The sequence below is a fragment of the Barbus barbus genome, assembly GCF_936440315.1.
Source record: "Barbus barbus genome assembly, chromosome: 11".
NCBI classification, from domain to species: domain Eukaryota; kingdom Metazoa; phylum Chordata; class Actinopteri; order Cypriniformes; family Cyprinidae; genus Barbus; species Barbus barbus.
In genome coordinates, this window is record NC_136739.1 from 25,053,331 (window position 1) to 25,076,267 (window position 22,937).

Consider the following 22,937-nt stretch of genomic DNA (forward strand, 5'->3'; position numbering starts at 1 on the left):
TCTCCCGTGAGAGCAAAAGAAAGTGATATCAATTTATCAAATATGCCATGAAGCAAATGTGTGCGCAGATACACGCGCAAGCCTCACAGCAGCACATTAATCACAGAACTGTGGCCTGGTCATTATGTAACTTTCCTTTTCCCCATATCGCGTTCTTGTGTTAAAGCAGAGCTGTATGTTGAAAGGCAGTTGGCGTTAAAACAATGAGCCGTGTGTGTTAATGATGTCATCAGCGCAGGAATGAACCAATCAGATGCAGCTGGGTTTGACAAACCGAGAGCGTTGTACAGTACATTATGAAACTACTAGTGAAATTCATCTATTTTATGAGCTTTTCTCATTCAATATAACAATGTTTGAATGAAAACTTGATCAGAATCACAAATTAGATTTTTAATTGAGTTACCTAAAATTTAAATAAAAAATAAATTAGCTATTAAATATTACATATTTCTATCAGTGCTTTTCTTTTGAAATTTTTAATTAAAAAAAAAGAAATAAAATTCAGAGATTTCCAATGTAGTCTTAGACATTTGCTTGTGTATAGAAGCCTTGCAACTAAATTACTGCTATGACATAACTGTGTGTGGTGTCAAGGATCTCCAGACACAGTGATTCTCTATTGATGCCAGTGTGACTAGAATCAAGTGCTGGACATTGGGCAGAACACCAAAATAGATGCCATGAATAAATGATGGCTTAAGGGAGGCCAAGCGAGACAGAAAATAAAGATGAGAGAGAGACTGGTGCCAAGATTCTGACCTTGCAAACCCTCTGACAGTGGAAGTCACTGTGTATGTGTAGTATTATGTGTATATGTGTGTGAGAAAGTAGTGCTGCTACAGGACATCATTGCTTTTCAAGTTTAGATTTGCAGTAAGTAAAATGAAAATGATTTTATATTAAAAATGTGTGTTGTTGGAGTCAAGGGTGACACTAGTTCTTTTCTGTTCTCTTATTGTCCTGTCCATTAAAGGTGGAAAACACTCAAATATATATAAAAATGTATGTACCTGTCCATCATGCCAATGCAGTCTTGCAGACGAGGTCCTGTGCATCTGAAACAAAAGAATATGAATGAACATAAAATAAATAAACATATAAGACAGCTACACACTCACACACACATTTACTTAGCTATCTAAACAGGGTCATTCCATAGACTTCTATTGTCTTTATATACAGCTGGTTATATAACAGAAAACCTTCGGCATTTTTTTATTTTATTTTTTAAAAATTTACTTTTTATACCATTTATACAAATGAGGATGTTCCAAAAAGGACTACTTCTAGGTACACATTTGTCCCCAACATTTCGGGTTGGTACATACATACAAAGATACACACACATTCATACATACTGTATATAGATAGATACAAATATATATATGTATAAAGTATTATATTTTAAAAGTATCCATATTTAAATATCTATGTGTATGTAACTATTTATACTTGTACATGTATGGTCTTCATAGCAATAAAAGTGCTGCACTTACATTTATTTACTAAAATATTATTTAAAAAACAAAATGGCATGCAATGTCTCCAATGAACTTTTTTGATGTTTACACATGAATTACTGTATCAGGGTCTTAAACGGACGTTTGAAAATATTCTTAAAAACAAATCATACAGCATCTAACGGCAACATTCTTCCTATTGAAGTTTAAATCAGAGATACTGTTTACATCAAAGTCCTCCATCTAAACGCTCTTAGACTCACAAGACGAATAAAGATTGTCAATCTAATCTAATGACTATCTTTAGGCAATTTAACGATCAAATAAAAAACACATTAAAATCATCTCAATCCTCCTTAATTTCATATTGCCACAATTCATCACTAATCTATCAGTGCTAGACCTATTTTAATAACCCTGTCTCTTCTGTCTTTTCCTTGACGTCTGAGTTCCTGCCCTTCCATCCTGATGCTCGCAGCTTTGTTGGTTTGTCAGCTCGCCGCTAGCATTTCAAAGCTCAATGTCACTAATCGTCCCTGCCTGACAGAGATCCCAGATACGACAGTCAGCAGTTGAGAGCTTTCATGTGACACAGGAGGAAGAAAACTGAATCCGTGACTCAGTGTGAAGATTCCTTGAGCGGATAATGTTTTTCTGCAGGAAATCTGAGCCGTCTCTCATGTAACCCCAAGGGGCTGAGGTTAAGTTGCAGGTGCCCAGCCGGATAAATTCGGAGAGCTTGATGGGTATCATTTAGACTAAAGTTGGATGGCAGAGACGCAGCAAGGGCAAACTCCTTCCTCTAAAATTAATGATGCTTTATGCACAGCCAGCTCCGAGGACACAAGTGCTCTAAAAAGGGTCAGTGCACTGACAAATAGGCTATCCGAACTTCCTGAGGCTAAAACTGACTTGGCAAACAAGCACAGGAAGTAGCTGGACCGCTAAAGATATATTTCACACACACACAAATTGCAAACATTTAACAAACACTTTCATACCCCTGGGTACAGTTGACATGGCAGGGATGACACTCATTGTTGGCCTCAGCATATTTGAAGATGAAGCTGTTTGCTCCCTGTAGGCCATCAGGGCATTTCTCCACACAGTTGGGTCCGTCTTTAAAGTGAAGACATTTAACACAGTGATCAGGACCCTGCAAGAGAGAGAGAGAAAGAGGAGAAAAGAGACACATAAAATACCAGCAACTACGGATAATAACCATCCCTCACCACACACACAATGACCATAACAATCAGCCGGCGCAGGATTTATAGTGGTAATATGGAGAGAGGAGGCTGAAGAGAGGGAATTGTTAGCTTGGATATCAATATGAGCACCCTTAGAGTCATCCAAGCACCTCATCAACCAGAAAGACAAATAACGCTTCCTGGACAATAGGACGAGATGCTCCGTATTGTTCTATTAACGCACACGGCGCCCACGTAAGCTTGAGGAACATCTGTAAGCGAGTGTATCTGTCTCTGCTCATTGAGACCAAGGCAGATATGTGTTTCTTTATGAGCCAATCTCTTGTGAGAGATGAATAAATGCCTTGCAGCAATTACAGCTGCTCTTCATTTCACGCTGTAAACCGCCTCTGATGCAATAAAGCGGCAGACGGCACCCAGACGCGGCCGTGAGAGCCAGGCTGCACGCAAAAGACAACGCTTCAGGTCCACCAACCTACAGTTTTCCATCAGTATTAAAAGTTTTGGTGTCAGATTTTTCTTTTTTAAAGAAATTAATACTTTTTTAAAACTTTTTCAAAATTCTTACAGTCCCTAAACTTTTGATTGGTAGCGTAGTTGGAAATAAAAATAAACATAAAATAAAGTAAAATGGTTGCACTTTTTTTAAGCTGTCCTTGTTACAGTTTAATTATACATTTAAGTACTGAGTAATATTAATTAACAACATACATTTACCGTAGGGTTAGGGTTAGGTTTAGGATTTGGTTTAAGGTTATTGCATGTAATTATGCATAATTTTGTGCTAATACTATAGTAATTACATGTAACGTGAAACAAGGACGCCTTAAAATAAAGTGTTACCAATAAACTTATTTAATTTAAAATATTAACAAAAACTATAATAGTAAATACTAAAAAAATATCTTCTTTTGAAAAATCATACATGTTTGGAACAACAAGAGAATGATGGCATAATTGTTATTTTTTGGGTGAGCTATCCTCATAATTTCTCATCCACGCTCTACTATTGCTATTAAGTGGCTAAAAACAAATCAAATGAATAAACATTCAACCACAACTCGCAAATCTCTGATGAATAGCATGCTGCTCTATTCATCAATGCATTATTAATTTTAGATATTAGTAAATCTATTGCATTTATTTTACCTTCAAGTCTTATCAAAATGATTGTACTTATGAGAATAGCGAACACGAACATCACCAGAATGTCGTAATTACCAGTGGGGAAACTCTGGATATTCATTGAGTTTGGGGGCATGTTAATTAAAGAATACTGGCGGATGCAAATTAGTATTGGTCATAATTAAGTTTAAATTGCGAATGTTGACTGAACAATTTGGTTTGCATGCACTGCGCGTTGCTTTAAAGCTTACCAAAAAATACTACTCATTTAGCTGTTTGTGAGATGACAGGCTTAGCTACAGAACTACTTTTCCCATTATTCTCTGAGGGAGCACAAGAAGATAAAACACATAACGCATTAATCAAACAGCTAATGTGTATCATTTTGTTATATTAGCTCTGAAAAAGCGAACTGTAAGTAAAAATGAGGAAAGAAAAACAATGGCCCAGCGCATCAATTTGATTCTGACATTGAGAGTGCCAAAATCATACGTAGCGTGGCACATAGATAAAGGTGGATGTAAAACTCCTCCATGGCGAGGTTAGCTAGAAAGCATAATTACTTTCTCTTTTAATTGGGCTGCTTCTCCAGACACCTGCTGCACACAAATCTCTATTTCCACTCCACGCACAAAACACTGTTTGTTAGTGTTGTTTAATTATGCCTTTGTGAAACAGATGTTGCTGAATGTTTCACAGGTAGATTAGAACACTCAGCAGTTAATATGTGCTAATAAAAACAAACATTTTAACATCTTATCTAAGCCTGGCCTACACCTGAGAGGCCTATGATGGTGTTTGTGTGTTAAAAGTCCTTACTGGAAAAAGTAAGTAAGTTTATTTGGTGATCACTTTTCCTTGTATGTTTTCTCTCGTGGTGTAGTTTAGGACCATGTAGATATATTTTTTTTATATTTTGAAGGTAGTTAAGCATCATTCTCCCTCAAATTAAAGTTATCTTGTCTGGATGTTAATGTACTTTTTTTTTTTTTTTTTTTTTTTTTGCAATTCTCAAAAACAATTCTCATAATATTTTCATTACTGTAATGTAGTTATATTACATATGACATATTTTTACAAAATAATATAATAATAGATAACATTTCACATTCTGGATTTATTTTTATTGTAATGTAAATATTAAAAATGATTTTCTTTTTAATGTAATATATGTTTTTTTAATTTAAATTGTGTGTGTGTGTTTGTGTTGAGCTAATATAACAAAATGATGCACATTAGGTGTTTGATTAATGCGTATATATATATATATTCAGTTTTATATATATATATCAATATTATATATATATTCAGAACAATACTAAATAAAAAATAACATGCATTTATTTAGTAAATTGAAAATTTACTAAATTATAATTTATATAAATTATAATTTATATAAATTATATAAATTATAATTTATATAAATTATAAAAATATATATATATAGTATATATATATATATATATATATATATATATATATATATATATATATATATATATATATTCATTCAGTTGTGCTCATAAGTTTACATACCCCTTTCAGAATGTGCAAAATGTTAATAATTAAATTAAAATAAGAGGGATCATGAAAATTGCATGTTATTTTTTATTTAGTATTGTTCTGAATAAGCTATTTCACATAACAGATGTTTACATATACTCCACAAGACAAAATAATAACTGAATTTATAAAAATGTCCCCATTTAAAAGTTTACATACCCTTGAATCTTAATACTATGCGTAATTTTCTAGATGATCCACGACTGTTTTTATATTTTGTAATAGTTGTTCATGAGTCCCTTGTTGGTTCTGATCAGTTCAACTGCCTGCTGTTCTTCAGAAAAATCCTCCAGCTCCTGCACATTCTTTGATTTTCCAGCATCTTCTGCATATTGGAACCCTTTCCAACATTGACTGTATGATTTTGAAATCCATCTTTTTACACTGAGGACAACTGAGGGACTCATGCACAACTATCACAAAATAGAAAAACAGTCGTGGATCATCCAGGAAATTACATAGTATTAAGATTCAAGGGTATGTAAACTTTTGAATGGGGTCATTTTTATAAATTTAGTTATTAATTTGTCTTGTGGAGCATATGTAATAATCTGTTATGTGAAATAGCTTATTCAGGACAGTTCTAAATAAAAAATAACATGCAATTTTCATGACCCCTCTTATTTTGTTTCAATTATTAACATTTTGCACATTCTGCAAGGGGTATGTAAACTTATGAGCACAACTGTATATATATATATATATATATATATACATACCTGTATATATACTGTGTATATATATATATATAAACATAAAAAGGACAATTATATATACATGAAGAGTTCAGATGCAAAAGCCTGTAAGTGCTATCTGGATTTTCTTTCTAAAACTATTTTTTATCAGACTCCTATTTGTAGGTTCAGTAATTTCACTTTAAAGGCAATGAATAGGTTCTTTTCATTGCCATTAAAGTGAAATAACTGAACATAAATATAGGACATTTTTCTGGAAAAAAGGAAGAAAATTTCAGATGGCACTACATATATATATTTGACAACAACTGAAATATTTGCTAAACTAGTTTGATTGTTACTTTGCTAAATTAGTTTGATTTTAATTTGACAACAATAGAAATCTTTGCTAAATTAGTTTAATTGTTTGTGTTGGTTGGCTGGTGGCACATTGACTGAACCACTTCAGAAATTAATAGATAACAGGCTGTGATCAAGCAAAATCTGCATGAAAGATATAATTTGTCATTAACATTTCTAGACACAGGCCAAAAAAAAAGATTCTGGACACGTACACAGTCTTAGAGAGTTTGTTTCTGTCTAGAGAGTTTGTTTCTGTTGGTGTTGATATGGGTCTCTAAGGGCTCATGATCATGTCATTTGCGAGACCTTTCTGTTTGACTCATGCAGACAACAGCCCGAGGCCTCTGTGCATTAGAGACGGATCGGCTAAATCCTCTTTTGGCAACACACACATAAGCGCACCTTGTCATGTAGTCATCAATTTAAACCAAAGTGCCTGAGGCTGTTTTGAAAAAAGGGCAGTGCTGAGCACACAGCCCATCTGTGGTAATGTCTCTCTAACCTGATCAGATTCATGGACATCTAAACAGCTTATTTATCCCACTCTCAGGTGTCTCCTATGGGGCAGGACTCTCTGTAAACACTTGCCAAGATTAAGCAACTTAATCTACTTTCTCACTAAATTAACAAGAAGCAAAATCAATCCCACGGCTGCAAAAGTACACTTCAACAAGGGATTCAATTAATCATTGGACCAAGCCAATCAAAGGCAGTGTCTGCCGTTTAGCTCTGTTTGTGCTTTAAGCTAATAGATATTGAAAGAGATTGCACTGAAATGAAAGAAACATACTCCATATACAGAATCCAAAATTAACGATTACCAAGTGCCAAATGCAAGAAAAATCAGCTTTGGAGAGAGAACTTGCAATATATATATATATATTGTTTCCATTGTACTTGTTGTTCTCATTGTATATATATATATATATATATATATACACACACACACACATATATATATATATATATATATATATATATTATTACCAACCTCACACTTGAGTGAAAACTTTATAAATATAGCATATATATGCTATTAAGTCTGCATTTATTTGATAAAAAATACAGTAAAAACAGTTATATTGTGAAATATCATTACAATTTAAAATAGCTGTTTTCTGTATAGATTAAACATTTGTTCTTAATAACTGTCCCTGTGATGACAAAGCTGAATTTTCAGCAGCCACTGCTCCACATTATTCTTCAGAAATAATTCTTATATATTGATTTAGTGCTTAAGCAACATCTCTTATCACTACCAGTGTTAAAAAACAATATTTTTGTGGAAACTGATTTTTTTCTGGATATTTGATGAATAGAAATCAAGCAAAACTTTTGTAACAATAAATGTTTTTACTATGACTTTTGATCAATTTAATGTGTCCTTGAATAAAGGTCTTAATTTCTTGGTACAGTTTTTTTAGTGTTGTTGTTTTTAAAAACTGATAAAATAGGCTGATTGTTTTAGAGCATAAATGAGACTGAACTCACAGGCCCAGTGCAGGTAAGACCATCATCATCGGCCACTTCACACTGCGCATCGCACTCCAGGCACACTGATCCGTTTGCAAACTCGCGCACATCCCTATAAAACAGAAAGAGAAAGGGAACAAAGACAAACATGAGGTAACATAACACGCTACTTTGACATAAAATTACCACTTTAGAACACTCAAGGTTCAGATGGGGAAAAAATAGCATGTTAATTGTCAAAGTTCTTCCAGGAATTCCTACCCAAGGATCTAGACTATTCAATCACTAGCCTTTTAAAGTCAAGACAACTTTCCATTTTCAGACCAGATATTGTCGGTCATTAAATACACTTCAGCTTTCAGGACTTGAATGAGGAAAGTCTGAATCACAGGCAGTAAAAGAAGAACCATCACACAAAACAGACTGGTAGATTGTGAAAGCGCAGCCGAAGGGAATTCAGTGCCTGAGGCACTGGAAGGCCGTAGGGAGGCAACAGTGGAATCTAACACATCCGCCGGGTGTTTACAGCACTTCTCAGACGGCTGCCACAGCTGGCAAACACAGTTTCTGTTGACCAAAATCAAACAGTCAGCCTTCACCACCTATCGAGGTGACAATTCATCAAGCACATTCAGGGACACCTCAAAGCACCACACTGAGGAAATCAGCCAGGGACCTCTGAAACAAATGATCACAAAATGGTTCAATACGGGCAAACACAGTCGCTTCCCAGTCCCATCACTCTTCTGAAGATGGTAGTGACATTTTAGAAGCTGACATTAGCAAGAGAGAAAAATATGTATAGAAAAGGCCAGTTTTTTATTACTATTGACGTATTTCCTAAATGAGTGCTAAATTAAATGACAATTAATTATTCTTTATCTAAAAGGCACAGCACATTTTAAATAGACTGTGAGGAAAGCTTTTTGAAGACCCTCTTATCATTAAAGGACTTTTCTTTTTTCCTTTGTGTAAACGTTAACTTCACAGGCTTTGTGGTATTTGCATGTTCAGAGTCCACCACGTGTTTCCTGGTTCACTCTGTGTTACTCTGTTTTCTCTCAATCCAACATGAAATGTATTAATACTACTAAAAGAAAAAAATATTAACATGACTGGCTGAATTTTGTAGATTCATAAACAACACAAGCTAAAGACAAAAGATACACTACGGTTCAAAAGTTTGGGGTCAGAATGATATAAATGTTTTATATCTTTAAAATCTTTTATGCTCACCAATGCCGCATTTAAAAATACAGTAAAATAGTAACACTGTGAAGAATTATTACAATTTAAAATAACTGTTTTCTTTTAATAAGTTTTAAAATGTAATTTATTCCTGGGATGGTAAAGCTGAATTTTTTTGCAGCCATTATTACTCCAGTCTTGTTACATGATTCTTCAGAAATCATGCTAATATGCTAATTTGATGATCAATTTTTTCTTATGTCAATGTTGAAAACACTTGTGCTGCTTAATATTTTTGTTGAAATGGTGATATATTTTTTTCAAGATTCTTTGATGAATAGAAAGTTGAAAAGAACAGAATTTATTTTATTTTGGGGGAAGTCGTGGCCTAATGGTTAGAGAGTCGGACTCGTAATCGAAAGGTTGCGAGTTCGAGCCCCCGGCCGGCAGGAATTGTAGGTGGGGGGAGGGAATGTCCAGCGCTCTCTCCACCCTCAATACCACGACTGAGGTGCCCTTGAGCAAGGCACCGAACCCCCAATTGCTCCCCGGGCGCTGCAGCATGGCTGCCCACTGCTCCGGGTGTGTGTTCACGGTGTGTGTGTGTGTGTGTGTGTGGATTTGTTCACTACTCACTGCTGTGTGTGTGCACTTGGATGGGTTAAACGCAGAGCACCAATTTCGAGTATGGGTCACCATACTTGACAATACGTCACGACTTTACTTTTACTTTACTTATACAGAAATCTTTGTAACATTATAAATGTCTCTTTTGATCAATGTAATGCATCCTTGCTGAATAAATACATTTCAGTATAAAAGTATAAAATCTGACTGACCCCAAACTCTAGAATCATAATGACCTCCCTAATATAATCTGACACTGAAAACTGCGCTCTAGTAATTTCATAGGGCCATTTTCACTTCAAATGTGATGCATTCGAGTGATTGGATCACAAAGCCATCTGGACTTTATTTACCTATATTTAGCACTAGCCACTTGTGATCCAACACCTGAGACCAGCTGTGCAGACTGCACAACAAAAACTGTTATAATCATCTTCAGAAACTTTCAGATACAGCTCAAACACACCAAAGTAGGTCTCTTCATTTTTTTGGGGTTGTTTGTTCCCAAATACAGAGTGAATCATCTTGTGCGAACAGCGAGCGTGACCGCAGAGGTCGACAACCAGTGGAGAGACAGAGAAAACACAGACTCTGAGATCACCCTGCAAAAACATATATATATACACACACACACACACAAACAGCACAGATATCGGAGCACTGGGTGGGATGGGTGAGTAGGCAGACGTGACTGTGCGAGACAGTGAAGAGTCTGTGGCCGTGCCGTACCTCTGCAAACCCGCCTCCCGCTTCTCGACTACATAGGGCCTGGTGAGCAGCTTGGGCCTAGAGCTGGCCAGTCTGCAAGGCAAAAGAATCATGTGGGACGATCGCAGGGTGCACGATCCCTGGTGCTGCTTCACGTTCAACCAACATGGATATGTCATACATATAAAAAACAAGCACCCATCCATGTTTGTCCTAGTTAAAACAAACAAAGGACGAGCTTTCTTTTTAAATGGGCAGATGCTGTTTTAGAATGTGAAAATGGATGCCGTTTGTTTATTGTCTTGTTTTAGCTCTGGGCAAAGGAGAAAATAAATTTCACTTCTTCGCTCAGGCAAATCAATCAAAAGCTGATATTCGACTTTCCCTTCGAGCAGTACGTAAGCACACAACAAATAAAGAGGGAAGTCAAAACCAATCTGTAAATTACCTTCTTCACTGCACTGATCAACACCTTTAGTTCTCTAAACAAACAGAAAGAGCTTATCAATGCCAAACCATTTTTTGATAAATTAGACAAACAATTGTTACCAAAAATAATTTTCATGCTGGCTTGGTACTGGTTGATTTTCTGGTAAAGATGGAAGCCTTTCTGGTTAAGCTAGTTAAGCAGCCTGGCAGGAACATCAGCACACCAGCATCCAAAACACAACTTTCTGAATCTACAGCGGCTCGGAAAATAAATTGATTAGTTTTACCCAAGGCTGTTTAGGAATGTATGATGAGATAAAGACACTGGGTACTGTGAAATAACACAAAGACAATACATAAATAAATAAACTGTCAATATATTACTGGCTGCACACGAAACAAGAAAGGACAAAAAAAAAAAAGACAGACTTCTAAAATATGTTTTCTAGAGTGCTTTGGCACACTTTACAAATCCACCTACAGACAATATCTACAGTATTTGTGCTTTTCTTAAATATTTTTTATTTAGTTTGTTAAATGAAGGTAAAACTTATTCTACTGCACATTTTTCCTACTTTTTAAATGCCTTTAAAGGGATAGCTCACCATTTAAAGTTCAAATTCTGTCATTTATTCACCCTCATGTCGTTTCAAACCTGTATGACTTTCTTTTCTTCAAAAAGAAGAAATTGTGAAGAATATTTCAACTGTTTTTGTCCATATAATGAAAGTCAAAGTTAAAAAAAACAAAACAAAAAAAACCCACTAGATCCCATTGTCTTTCAGTGCATGGACAAAAAAGCAATAAGACATTTTTTGAAAAGCTTTTTTAGTGTTTCACAGAAGAAAGAAAGTAATAAAGGTTTGGAATGACATAAATGTGTGTAAATGATAACAGAAATTAAATTTTGGGGTGAACTATACCTTTAAAGTTTAGATCATTATTATTTTATATCTGTTACAGAACCAGTCTATCAAGCATAAGCTATGAAAATCCACCATAAAAATACTACTAAATTGTTTAAACATTTATTAATATCATAAAAGAATGAATTAATGTCATGAAGAATTGTTATAACACCACTTTTTAAGACCCCCCCCCCCCCCCCCCCCCCCCCCGCCCTGCCCAAAGAAATTATGACATTAGGATAAACGTGTCTACTAGTAGATTAGTGAGTCTGAAAAGTCTGTTTTAAGAGTTTATTTTCTAAAAGTCCACAGGGTCAGAAGTGCCCATAGTTGAGGAAACAGTCATGTGTGTGTGTGTCTGTTTATCTGCCCTAAATCTTTGTGCCTTTGTGAAAACAAAACCAAAGCTTTACTCAGTTCTTCATTCTGTCGCGGTGCTCCACACACCGCTGTATTTGGTGTAGATGTCATATGAGGTAGGAGATGTACTCAGCTCATCTAGCTCACCCAAACACTGTTATTTGTTTTCCAGCTCAACCAAGCTTACGTTTCATCATTGCAACCTGCGCTCCAAAACCAGGGGACGTGCTGCTCTACTGTTATGTTATTGTTTGTCTAAAGGATGGAGACATGAATCTGGGTGAAATCACTGGAGAACGCAGCTAGCTATAGTTCAATCTTAGGAATACACATCTTCTACAAGCGAACATTAATAAACAATGTCATGAAGTGTATTCAAATGATTCTACAACATAGCTTGGGTGCACCTGTGATACTTTAGATTTGTAGATTCATGTAGTAAAACTCCTGCACAAATAATTTGTTTAGTATTAAATAACTGTGGGATTGTGGCATTTAACAACTTACCCTTCGTGCAGGTTGCAGGATTCGACACAGGTACGTCCCCTGCTAAAGAACCGACAGGACAGGCACTGGTCAGGCCCCGGACCCCAGCAGCCAGCATCAGAGCACAGTGGGTCACATACCATACGATCCAAAACTGCAAAAAATATGATCATTAATGCAGGAGCATTAGTTTTCTCATAGTTTCCTAGCATCTTGCATCTGTCAAAAATAGCATATTCCAAAGACACAGAAAAACACTTTCAAGGACTTTTTCATTAACTGTTCCCATCTGGTGGAATGACCTGTCCAACTCGATCCGAGCAGCCGAATCCTTACCCATCTTCAAGAAACGGCTAAAAACTCATCTGTTCCATCTTTACTTGACCCTCTAACTCTAGCACTATCTATTCTAATTGTATTTTATCTATGTCTTTTTATAAAAAAATAACATTAACAAGAACTTAACAAGAACTTTTTTATTTTTGTTTTATCAAAAAATCCTTAAATAAAATGTTTCACTGTGTTTCCACAAAAATATTAAACCAAATCAACATATTAGAATGATTTCTGAAGAATCATGTGACACTAAAGACTGGAGTAATAATGGCTGTTGAAAATTCAGAAATTACATTTTAAAATACACTAAAATAAATTAAAAATAAAGAAAAATTAAATTGTAATGCTATTTTATAGACTTTTATAATTATTTAAATAATTGTTTTTTATCATTTTAAATTTATTTGATATATTTGTATGTATTTATATATGTACAGCATTAGATTATATACCAATATCTTTTAAATTATGCTGTGCAAATTGTGCAATTGTGGGTGATTGCTCTAATTTACTATTTTTCTAACAAAACATCACCTGTTCCAAGGTGCCACAATGAAAAACTAATTTCTGTCCATAGCTGCATTTCAATCTATTGCACAGTAGTCTCAGAATGGTGCTGTCAGTCCACCCCTGGGAAACGTCCAGTTGACAGAAAGAAAAGATCCTTTGCAAAACCGTGACTGAACACAATGTACACACCATCTGTGAAAAATGCTACTTGTCTGGTTATGGATTTATTATGCCTGTAAGAAGCTGGCTGTATATGAACCGCTGTATTTCAATTTGAAATGAGGACAGAATGGTCCGGGCGCCCACCCACTGAGGCACTGGATTGTGCAGCAGCTGGGAGAGTGTTTTAAAATACCGCTGACACAACCTCAGCATGTCTCACAGACGTCCTCTTCAACTTCTGAAACTAATACAGAGGGTCAAATGTAAGCAAACTTGTGAGCATGTGAACAAAAAGTCAGATGTTTTTTCCATTAAAGCTAAGAATGCTCTTAGGAACACCTCAAATCATGCTGGATTTTAAAGCAAGAACTTGGGGAGTTCATGCTGCTTAAGTGCTGCTACCATCAAAGAGAAATTGGGATGACCAATTGATTTCAACCTCCATTTTTTAAATGTAACTTTTTACTCAAACGGTTATGCTGCTAATATGTAAAAAAACTAAAACAAATAATAAAATAAAATAAAATAAATAAATAATAATAACAAATATTTATTGCCGCTCAAAAGTTTGGGATCAGTAAGATTTTTTAGGTTTTTTAAGGGAGTCTCTTCTGCTCATCAAGACTGTATTTATTCAATCAAAAATACAGAAAAAACTGTAATATTGTGAAATCTTATTGCAATTTCTAATATTGGTTTCCTATTTTAATATACTTTGGTAACACTTTATTTTAGGGTCTCTTAACTAGTTGCTTTTTAGCATGCATATTACTAGAATACTAGCCATTTATTAGAACTAATTATGCACACAGGGGCGTAGATTACGCGGGGGACGTGTCCCCCCCACTTTTTATAAAAAGTAAATTCCTCCCCCGCACTTTTTCATTGGACAGTTGTGTTCTCGACATGTTGAGGTTTTAATGGAGCAATGTATATAAATGCAGAATGATTTAAAATTCAAAGAGACAAAATAATTTATACATGACGTTTACGTTTCCATGGCAATCAGTCACTCAGTTTGTGACGCCACGACATGCCCAGGCTCGCGCCCGCGGTCCCGCGCTGTATCCATCATTCATTAGAGGTCGAGATGAGTTCAAAGCGGCAAGAAACTATTCACTCCTTTTTTACGAAGAAGTCAAGCAGCGTAAGTTGTCATGTAGTATCCGAATAGTGTTGCACAATGTTGAGTGACTCTGCCTATTGCTCTTGTTGAATAATTAGCAAGTTTTGATGTTCATTATATGGAGAAAAAAAAGCTGCCTGGACAAACATGTACTTATTTATTTTCAGTCTATTTTTCTGTAACTCTTTTGTGACGTCTTTTTAACACGTATGTATGTTATCAGAACCCTTCAATTAAGAATAAAGATCATGTTGAACTGAGATTTTACAGCGTTTGCAGCAAGTATGCAAGCACTGACGATCTTAATTTAGGGGTGCTCTGTCATTATGGCACTAATTTGACGTGTTTATGTGTTGTCAAGAATGACCAAGAAACAGTCAGCCTAGGTTTTTTAGAGCAGAATCAGGACGAGACACAAGAAAAACACACTTCACAGCTGAGAAGAACTGATAGAGTGGCTTTTAACACTTGGCTGTTTTTACAGATTATTAGCTTGCATATTGGTTGTTTATTAGTACTTAAGCACATATTAATTCTGTATTCTTCATGACCATATTCTGCATCCCATAATCCTAAACTTAACAACTACAACGACTACCTTACAAGCTGTTAATAAGCAGTAAATGAAGAGTTTATTGAAGTAAAAGTCATAGTTAATAGCGAATGTGCTCCCCATTCTAAAGTGTTAAAAAATAATTTAGGATACAAATGATTGGTAATTGTCCAGCAGTGTATTTAATGTGTTATTTTCTTCTGTATGTCACTATTCCCTGTATGCACATGTTTCAAACACTGCTTTATTTGCTGTAGACGGAGGCAGAAGTGAATTCAGAGTTGAGAGTGAATGAGGCAGAGAGTTTCAGTGAGGCTTCAGAGGTAAAGATTATTTACAGCATTGTCTATGATAAGATATGTCTTTTAACATACACTAATCAGACTAATGTATAATAGAACAGAACAGAATAAAGTAGTATGTGAATGTGCAAGTATCCATTACTGTGTGCCATGTACTGTACATACAACACACAAAATACAATCTGAAATATGTAAATAATAGTACCCTTATAAAGACATCTTTGTAACTTATACTCAAAAAGGTGCACATATAGAGTACCAATATGTACCGTAATGTACAACTATGAAACGTTTTGGGGTAAATAAGGTACAAAGATGTCCTTTTAAGGGTACTGTCCCAGTGACAAGCTGTTGTATTTATTTCTTTCTTTTTCTTTTTCTCTCTTTCTTTCCTTCTGTTTTATAATCATATATAATAATATAATCACAAAGCATATTAATCAAAAAGGTATGATTAAAAATAAAACCTGTCAATTAGACAAGGGTTAACTGAAAAAAAAAACAAAACAGGTATAACACTAGACATTCCGTCCCCCCCACTTTTGAAATGATGGCTACGCCCCTGTATGCACATATTAATGCCTTATTCTACATGACCTTATTCCAAATCCCTAATCCTACCCAATACCTAAACATAATAACTACCTTACTAACTATTAATAAGCAGCAAATTAGGACTTTAATGAGGGAAAAGTCGTAGTTAATAGTGAATTAGTGTTCCTTATTCTAAAGTGTTACCTATACTTTAAAACATAATTTATTTCTGTGATGCAGCGCTGAATTTTCAGCATCATTACTCCAGTCTTCAGTGTCACATGATCCTTCAGAAATCATTTAATATGCTGATTTATTATGAGTGTTGAAACTGTTGTGCGCCTTCATATTGTTTTTTTGGAACATGTGACTTTTTTCTTTGACTCTTTTATGAATACAAAGTTAAAAAGAACATAATTTGTTCAAAATAGAAATATTTTCTTACAATATAAGTCAAATTTTGATGCTGATAATATATGTAAGAATTTTTTTTTTGTGCAACTAAAAAATTTCATTATAACTATAACACAAGATATAAAATGTAATATATACACACACACACACACACACACACACACAGAGATATATATATATATATATATATATATATAAATACACACACACACACACACACACACACACACATATATATATATATATATAAATACACACACACACACACACACACAAATATATATATATATATATATATATATATATACATATATTACATATTATAAACTTTACTTTTTAAATAATTAATCAAATAATTAATAAAATTAACCTTAATTTTAAAAAATCCAAAACTACACAGACTGAACTTTTGACAAATAAAATACTTGAAATTTCAACTTTCATGTACATTTTCCAATTCAACTTTCACTCAAATAGTTATGCTGCTAACATAATATGCAAAGAAAAAATTGCTTTCAATTAGAAAATAAAGACTTTTCAGCTTTGTGGACTGATTCCCTAAGGAGAGTTCTATTCTACTGTAAGCACTGCTGAACACCTGGGAAGAATTATTTTCTATGTGCTTACATTTATTTGCAAAAATAAATAAATGAATGAGCAATGACATGTAAAAGCACTCCAGAGAGCACTATACAAAAAGCCCAGCATTTCTCAGTGAACAACATGTACCAGTTCAAGGACCAACTTGGTGCTTAGAGCAGGTATCCAACAGCACGGGGAGCAACACAGAGAAGTGGGAAGCCCTTTCAGCTGTTCGTTTGTGGCAGATGGATCAAAAAGATGCCAATTTCAAAGTTTTAACCTGGTTGAAAACACAATTTGAGTTGTGTTAACGTCAAAAGCAGTGCTGGGTTGGTTTCCAGGGAGATAGGTAAGAGCCAGGGGGATTGCTAAGACATACAAAAGGGTACGGTTGCCACGAGACATTAATGATTGCTGTTGCATCACAACATCCTGCGCAATGGAAAAGAAGGGCAAAAACAGCTTTTTAGTCATAAACATCACTCAGCAGCAAGAAAAAGAGTGAGTTCTTAAAGACAGAGGTCAAAGTAAATTCCCTGTGGTGATTAAAGCTTCTCCTGGAAAAAAAAAAACAACAACAAAAAACTGAAATGTCAGAAATTGTTGCAGGGTCTCCCTGCAATTAATTCCCTATGATCGTTTATGGAGAAGCTTAACGTTAGCAGAGAATGGGTAATTATATTGGCGGTCCACCCATAAACCTGAGGCATTTGGGTATTTTTTCAGGCTTACGATAACATTGTTTCACACTTCTTCAAGTCTTCAAAAAATAACTCAAAGAACTTTGTGTTCTGGATCTCTGGGTGATTTTGAAGGGTAAAAAGGGAGTATGTTGTAGGGGGCTTGCATCAGTACTCGTCTTTCACAGCAGAGTGAGACTCTGATAATCTGACACCTCCTGACCCCCTCCATCTGCAGAGGAACCCGGGGCCCTCATGGCCCCCGCTAGGCTCAGTGAGGTGCACTGACCCAGGCAGAATGACAGGTATGAGGGAGCTGCACCAGCACCTTACAAAGTGACCGAGTTTACTACCTCAAAGCCAGCGAGCTCTGTGTGAGACGTCGCAAACTCTCTCTGTGGTTCGGGTGAACCAGGACAAATAGCAGTTGGGAGCCTGAAAACGATCCTAGCCTTAACACATCTTCTTTTTTAACTTTTTATGTAAGACACTCCTCTTAGTAGACATTACTTGACCAGACATCAAGTCAAATATCTTGGCTTTGGCTAATTTATCTCAAAACCAAATGTAACTGTAGTAAAACAGAGCGATGGACTCACTGCATTCCTTGGGGTCGTGGTTGTTGCGGATCAGGGCCTTCTGGGTGTTGGTGCGGAATAGTTGAGTCCAGTTGACAGTGTTGTAGTAGCACAGTTGACTGTTGTTGGTGACGTACACGTTTCCAGCACTGATCTCACTGAGAGACTGCAGCTTCAGTGAGGAAATCCACTGCTGCTTTAGCACAAGAAGAGAGATGCCACTGAACACAAGGGAAAAAAAACAGGAGAGGTTACTGTTAACATTTTAAAGAGGGGTTCATTTAATTATGAAATATCATAACTGAATACACACACAATTTTACGCACACAAAAAAATGTAATCAATTGAATCGCTGTGAAAATTGCACAATTCTTTATGTGTACTATTTATGAATAATATATTTTTTATGATGTATATTAACAAAAATAAATGGGAACTAATATATATAGTGTGTGCGTGTACACACACACACACACACACACACACACACACTCACTCATTCACTCAACGGCGCCGTTGAATGCTTGAATTTGATTGGCTGACAAACGTTCTAAGGTGTGCAGTTATTTTCAGGGAAATGCATATCAAAAGTAGTTTCAGGCAGGTTTTGACCGCATTACATGCCCATATCACTTCACGAAATGATTTCAGTTATCTCTGTCCTTACAGCATAAAACAGCAAAAGAACCAAAACCTACAGCACTGCTCTGATGATTTTATCAGTAAAAAAGCTCAATAACATCAAAGCTACATGTCATTTCTCACAAGAGGTAATACGGCGCTGTTGTTGGAGCATATCAACTTACAGTTTCACTATTAGTAGTGACACAGCTGCCAATCACTGTTGCAAGATGCACAGACTCACATTAATTAAGAGTTAATTCACACATGCTTAATCTCTCTCTCTCTCTCTCTCTCTCTCTCTCTCTCTCTTTCTCTCTCTCTCTCTCTCTCTCCCTTTTAAATAACTTTATTATTGACTTTATTAGTCCGGCTCAAGCCTCCGTTACTAGGTCTAAAAGGACGTTTTGGAATTAGCAAAGGAGGTGTTGGATGAGATGCGTATGAAATTATATCCTACTCGCAAGAGCGTTTTAAGGACAAAAATCTATCTATCTATCTATCTATCTATCTATCTATCTATCTATCTATCTATCTATCTATCTATCTATCTATCTATCTATCTATCTATCTATCTATCTATCTATCTATCTATCTATCTATCTATCTATCTAAATAAATAAACAAACAAACGTTGCAAAACTATTAAAACAAATAAACAATAAAATTATATTATTATATTTTTATGTACTTTTTAAAAACTTTACTTTTTAAATAATGAATCAATCTAAATTAACACAATAAATTGACAGCCATAATTTTAACATAAAAAAGCAAAAAAAAAAAAGAAAGCAGACAAAACTTTGTTTAGCCTGAAGACTTTGAGACCCAATGGACAAAAAAAATAAAAAGATCAGAATGAATAAGAATGAAACAAAAGAATGAGATCTGACACAAAGAAAGCTACAATGATGGCTTCATGAACAAAAGTCACGAGTGACTTGTCAGTATGTAATGTGATAATAATGAGAGATGCTGTTGCATTTCTAAAGCAAGTGTTTAGCTTGCGTCCCCCATCTAGCGTCGCTGAGGATCTCCCACTTCAGATGTGATGAGATCGGTTAATGCTGAGGCGTAATCACAGCAGTGTTTTTAATCACAGGCAGGCGTGCTGAAGAGCCCATCAAAGGGGATTTGAGATGGCCGTCAGCAGAGAGTCAGAGAGCAGCAGCAGAACGTGCAGGTGCACTTAGACACTGACATCGCTCTCATCTCATTGATCTGCCTCTCAGAGACGTCTCTTCTGTTTTTCTCTCTCTGTGTTTTGTACCAGCCACATCAGACACAGAGCACATCGTGTAACAGATGGTAATTGGTACAGTGGTACAGCTTTCAACAAATGACCCTACAAATATTAAAACAGGCTAGTGGATCTGCACTCCCGCTCTCTTCTGTCTCTCCTGACTCTTTAACTCTAAGCAAATGGGTGTTGCACTGTGTGAATACAGCTTTTCATTCGTACTCTTTGAACTCTTGGCAATAAAGCCTCTGCCTCTTTAGAAAACACAAAAGAGGGGGTTCACTAAGAATGAATTAAGCACATGCTGTCTGCGCTGTTTTATCCCAATTCACTAAAAGAATGATGCAAATGAGTAAATACAGCAAAACACTGATGTATAATATAGATTTCAGTGAGCAGAAAACAATCTAGATTTATAAGGGATTTTGCAAGTTATTTAAATTTTTCATGTTGCATTTCAATTTTTAAGGGTTTTTAAAGTATTTTAAAGGTTTGATTACAGAACCGCAGAAGGACAACAAGTTTAAACTGAACCACATTTCATAGTTTACAAACATTCACTTTTCATACTATGTGTAAATAAGTGATAGAAATTAATAATTCTCATTATTGTGAATTCAGATGTAGATATTGTAGCTATACATGACATGTAATAATGAATGCCTGTCTGAGTTTCCCAGGAGCATCTGAAGGCAGTATTAAACCTGTGGAAGTAGGAGAAGGAGGGGGATTAGTTCTGGAGCTGGCAACATAGAGTGAGCCTTGGATCTTACCTGTAGAGAGACCTGCCTCCGATGGTTGCCAGATTGGAGAAGACACTCAGATCAGTCATGTTTTCTGGCCAGGATTGAATGTTTAGAAAGCCTGGAAAACACAAGATGACACACTTAGTGAGCCAAATCATCAGCCAACATAGGCACAAGTGATTTTACCTACTGTTATTATTTAGAGAAATGTATTACTTTCATTGCAGCATAATAATAAAAAAATCCCTTATTAATGGGGTATTAAGTCATTAATGAGTGTGGATGAGTAGTGCTGACTGCATATAGCGACATTAATGTCCTATTTGAGAAATATGACCACCATACAGAGCCTGACTATATTTTATTCTCATATCCTGCATCTATCTCCATTTATTTAATGCAGATTGAAGAGCTGATAGTTATAGATCATGAAGACATTTTAATAATGGATTCAAAAAAATGAATTATTTATTGAAGGGAAGACAATCCTGTGCATACACCAAGAAAAGACAAACAGGCCCTAAGAGAGAAAAAAAGAGGACTTTCTTATTCAAGGACAAGGAGAACATAAATTACTCCAATTACTTTAACAATGCAAAGCCTGGATGGTGCATATTTCCAGTAAACACTGATATCTGATTGCCTTTCGAACTAATTCATTACAGGGTGACATGTTTGTGCAAAAGTGGTATCGTGCTAAGAGGCTAATATAAATATTATTCCTGTTCAGAGTTTTTGGTCATATCTCTAGGCCACAACATGCAGTTGTGCAAGCATTTCTAGCATTCCTGGCTTGCTTAGTTAAAATTAAGTTTGGGTTCCACGTTAATTAGCATGTCTACCGGAAGAGATTACAGTAAATATTAATGTAGCCTTTTGATTAAGACATTTGCCTCCAGTGATGGTTTTCTAAAGGAGAGAGAAATAGCATTAATTTTTCATAAATCATCTAAATTTGACATATTCTTTTCACATTGTTGATAGACATACTGTTCATTATTAATGCAAAACCTACAAAAACGTGACTATTCTATCATGTTCAGTCATAGAAACTGCTCTTTTAAGATTCGAGGTCTGAAATGAGGTTAAACGCTTGAGATTATGCATTTTCTGCTGCCTGTGTCATTTCGCCTAAGCTTGTGGAAGCAGATTAGAGGAAGAGCCTCAGTGAGGTATCGTTAGCGTGGTGTCTGCTGACACTAATTGCTTTAATGACAAAACTGTGCAATGGGAAGTCTGAAGGAGTGTGTGTGCAGTGACTTGAGAGTGGGCTGCTTGCCTGTCTGTGTTGTAATCTGTTTATTTTACACACATGGAGGCAAAACTTCATCAAGCTAATGGTGCTAACGAGGTCCCAGTGAACACCTGTCAGCTCCAGACTAACATCAGGAGAGTAATTCTGCCCCTCAAATGAATTGCACACAATAAAACACAAAGGGAACTGCTGCAAATGAGTTTGAGTAGCGCAAAATACAACTGCTGACACCAGAGGGTTTATACATGCACCAACATGACCCTGTGGCTAGGCAAAATACTTTCAATAACGTTACTTTTGATAATATTACACTACTGGATTCTGACTCGTCAATTACAGAGTTCTATGATTAAATAATGTTGTATAATGACTGTCTGTTTAAATGAGTCAGTTGAAACTGAGTCTCAAAGACTTGTGGAAATGTTCATGCTTTAAAATGTTGTAGTTACATTAAATTACATTATACAGCCTGTTTACCACAGACTATATTTTTGTATTGGTGCATACACTACTGTTCAAAAGTTTGCAGTCAGAAAGCAATGTATGATTTTATTCAGCAAGGATGCACTGATCAAAAGAGACAGTAAGGACATTTATAAAAGGCAGCGGCAATTTGCACTAAGTGTAAATAGTGTTCCCTATCGATATTTCACTCGTACTGGGTCGCTAGACACTATGGGGAAAAACTCCTTTTTCTCCGAGGACTGAAGACTTTTTAA

At 35.6% G+C, this 22,937-nt stretch overlaps 1 protein-coding gene across 1 annotated transcript in view; it reads right to left on the bottom strand.

Moving 5' to 3' along the window:
- LOC306877176 (receptor tyrosine-protein kinase erbB-4-like) overlaps positions 1-22,937 on the bottom strand; it is a 387,678-nt gene that overhangs the window by 64,333 nt on the left and 300,408 nt on the right. Inside the window, exons 11-16 of the mRNA XM_079428753.1 lie at positions 20,991-21,081; positions 18,377-18,576; positions 12,600-12,732; positions 7,891-7,984; positions 2,465-2,619; positions 1,014-1,058 (exon numbers count right to left, since the gene is read on the bottom strand). Of these exons, the coding sequence (XP_079284879.1) occupies positions 1,014-1,058; positions 2,465-2,619; positions 7,891-7,984; positions 12,600-12,732; positions 18,377-18,576; positions 20,991-21,081 (718 nt within the window). The remainder of the gene's footprint in view (positions 1-1,013; positions 1,059-2,464; positions 2,620-7,890; positions 7,985-12,599; positions 12,733-18,376; positions 18,577-20,990; positions 21,082-22,937) is intronic.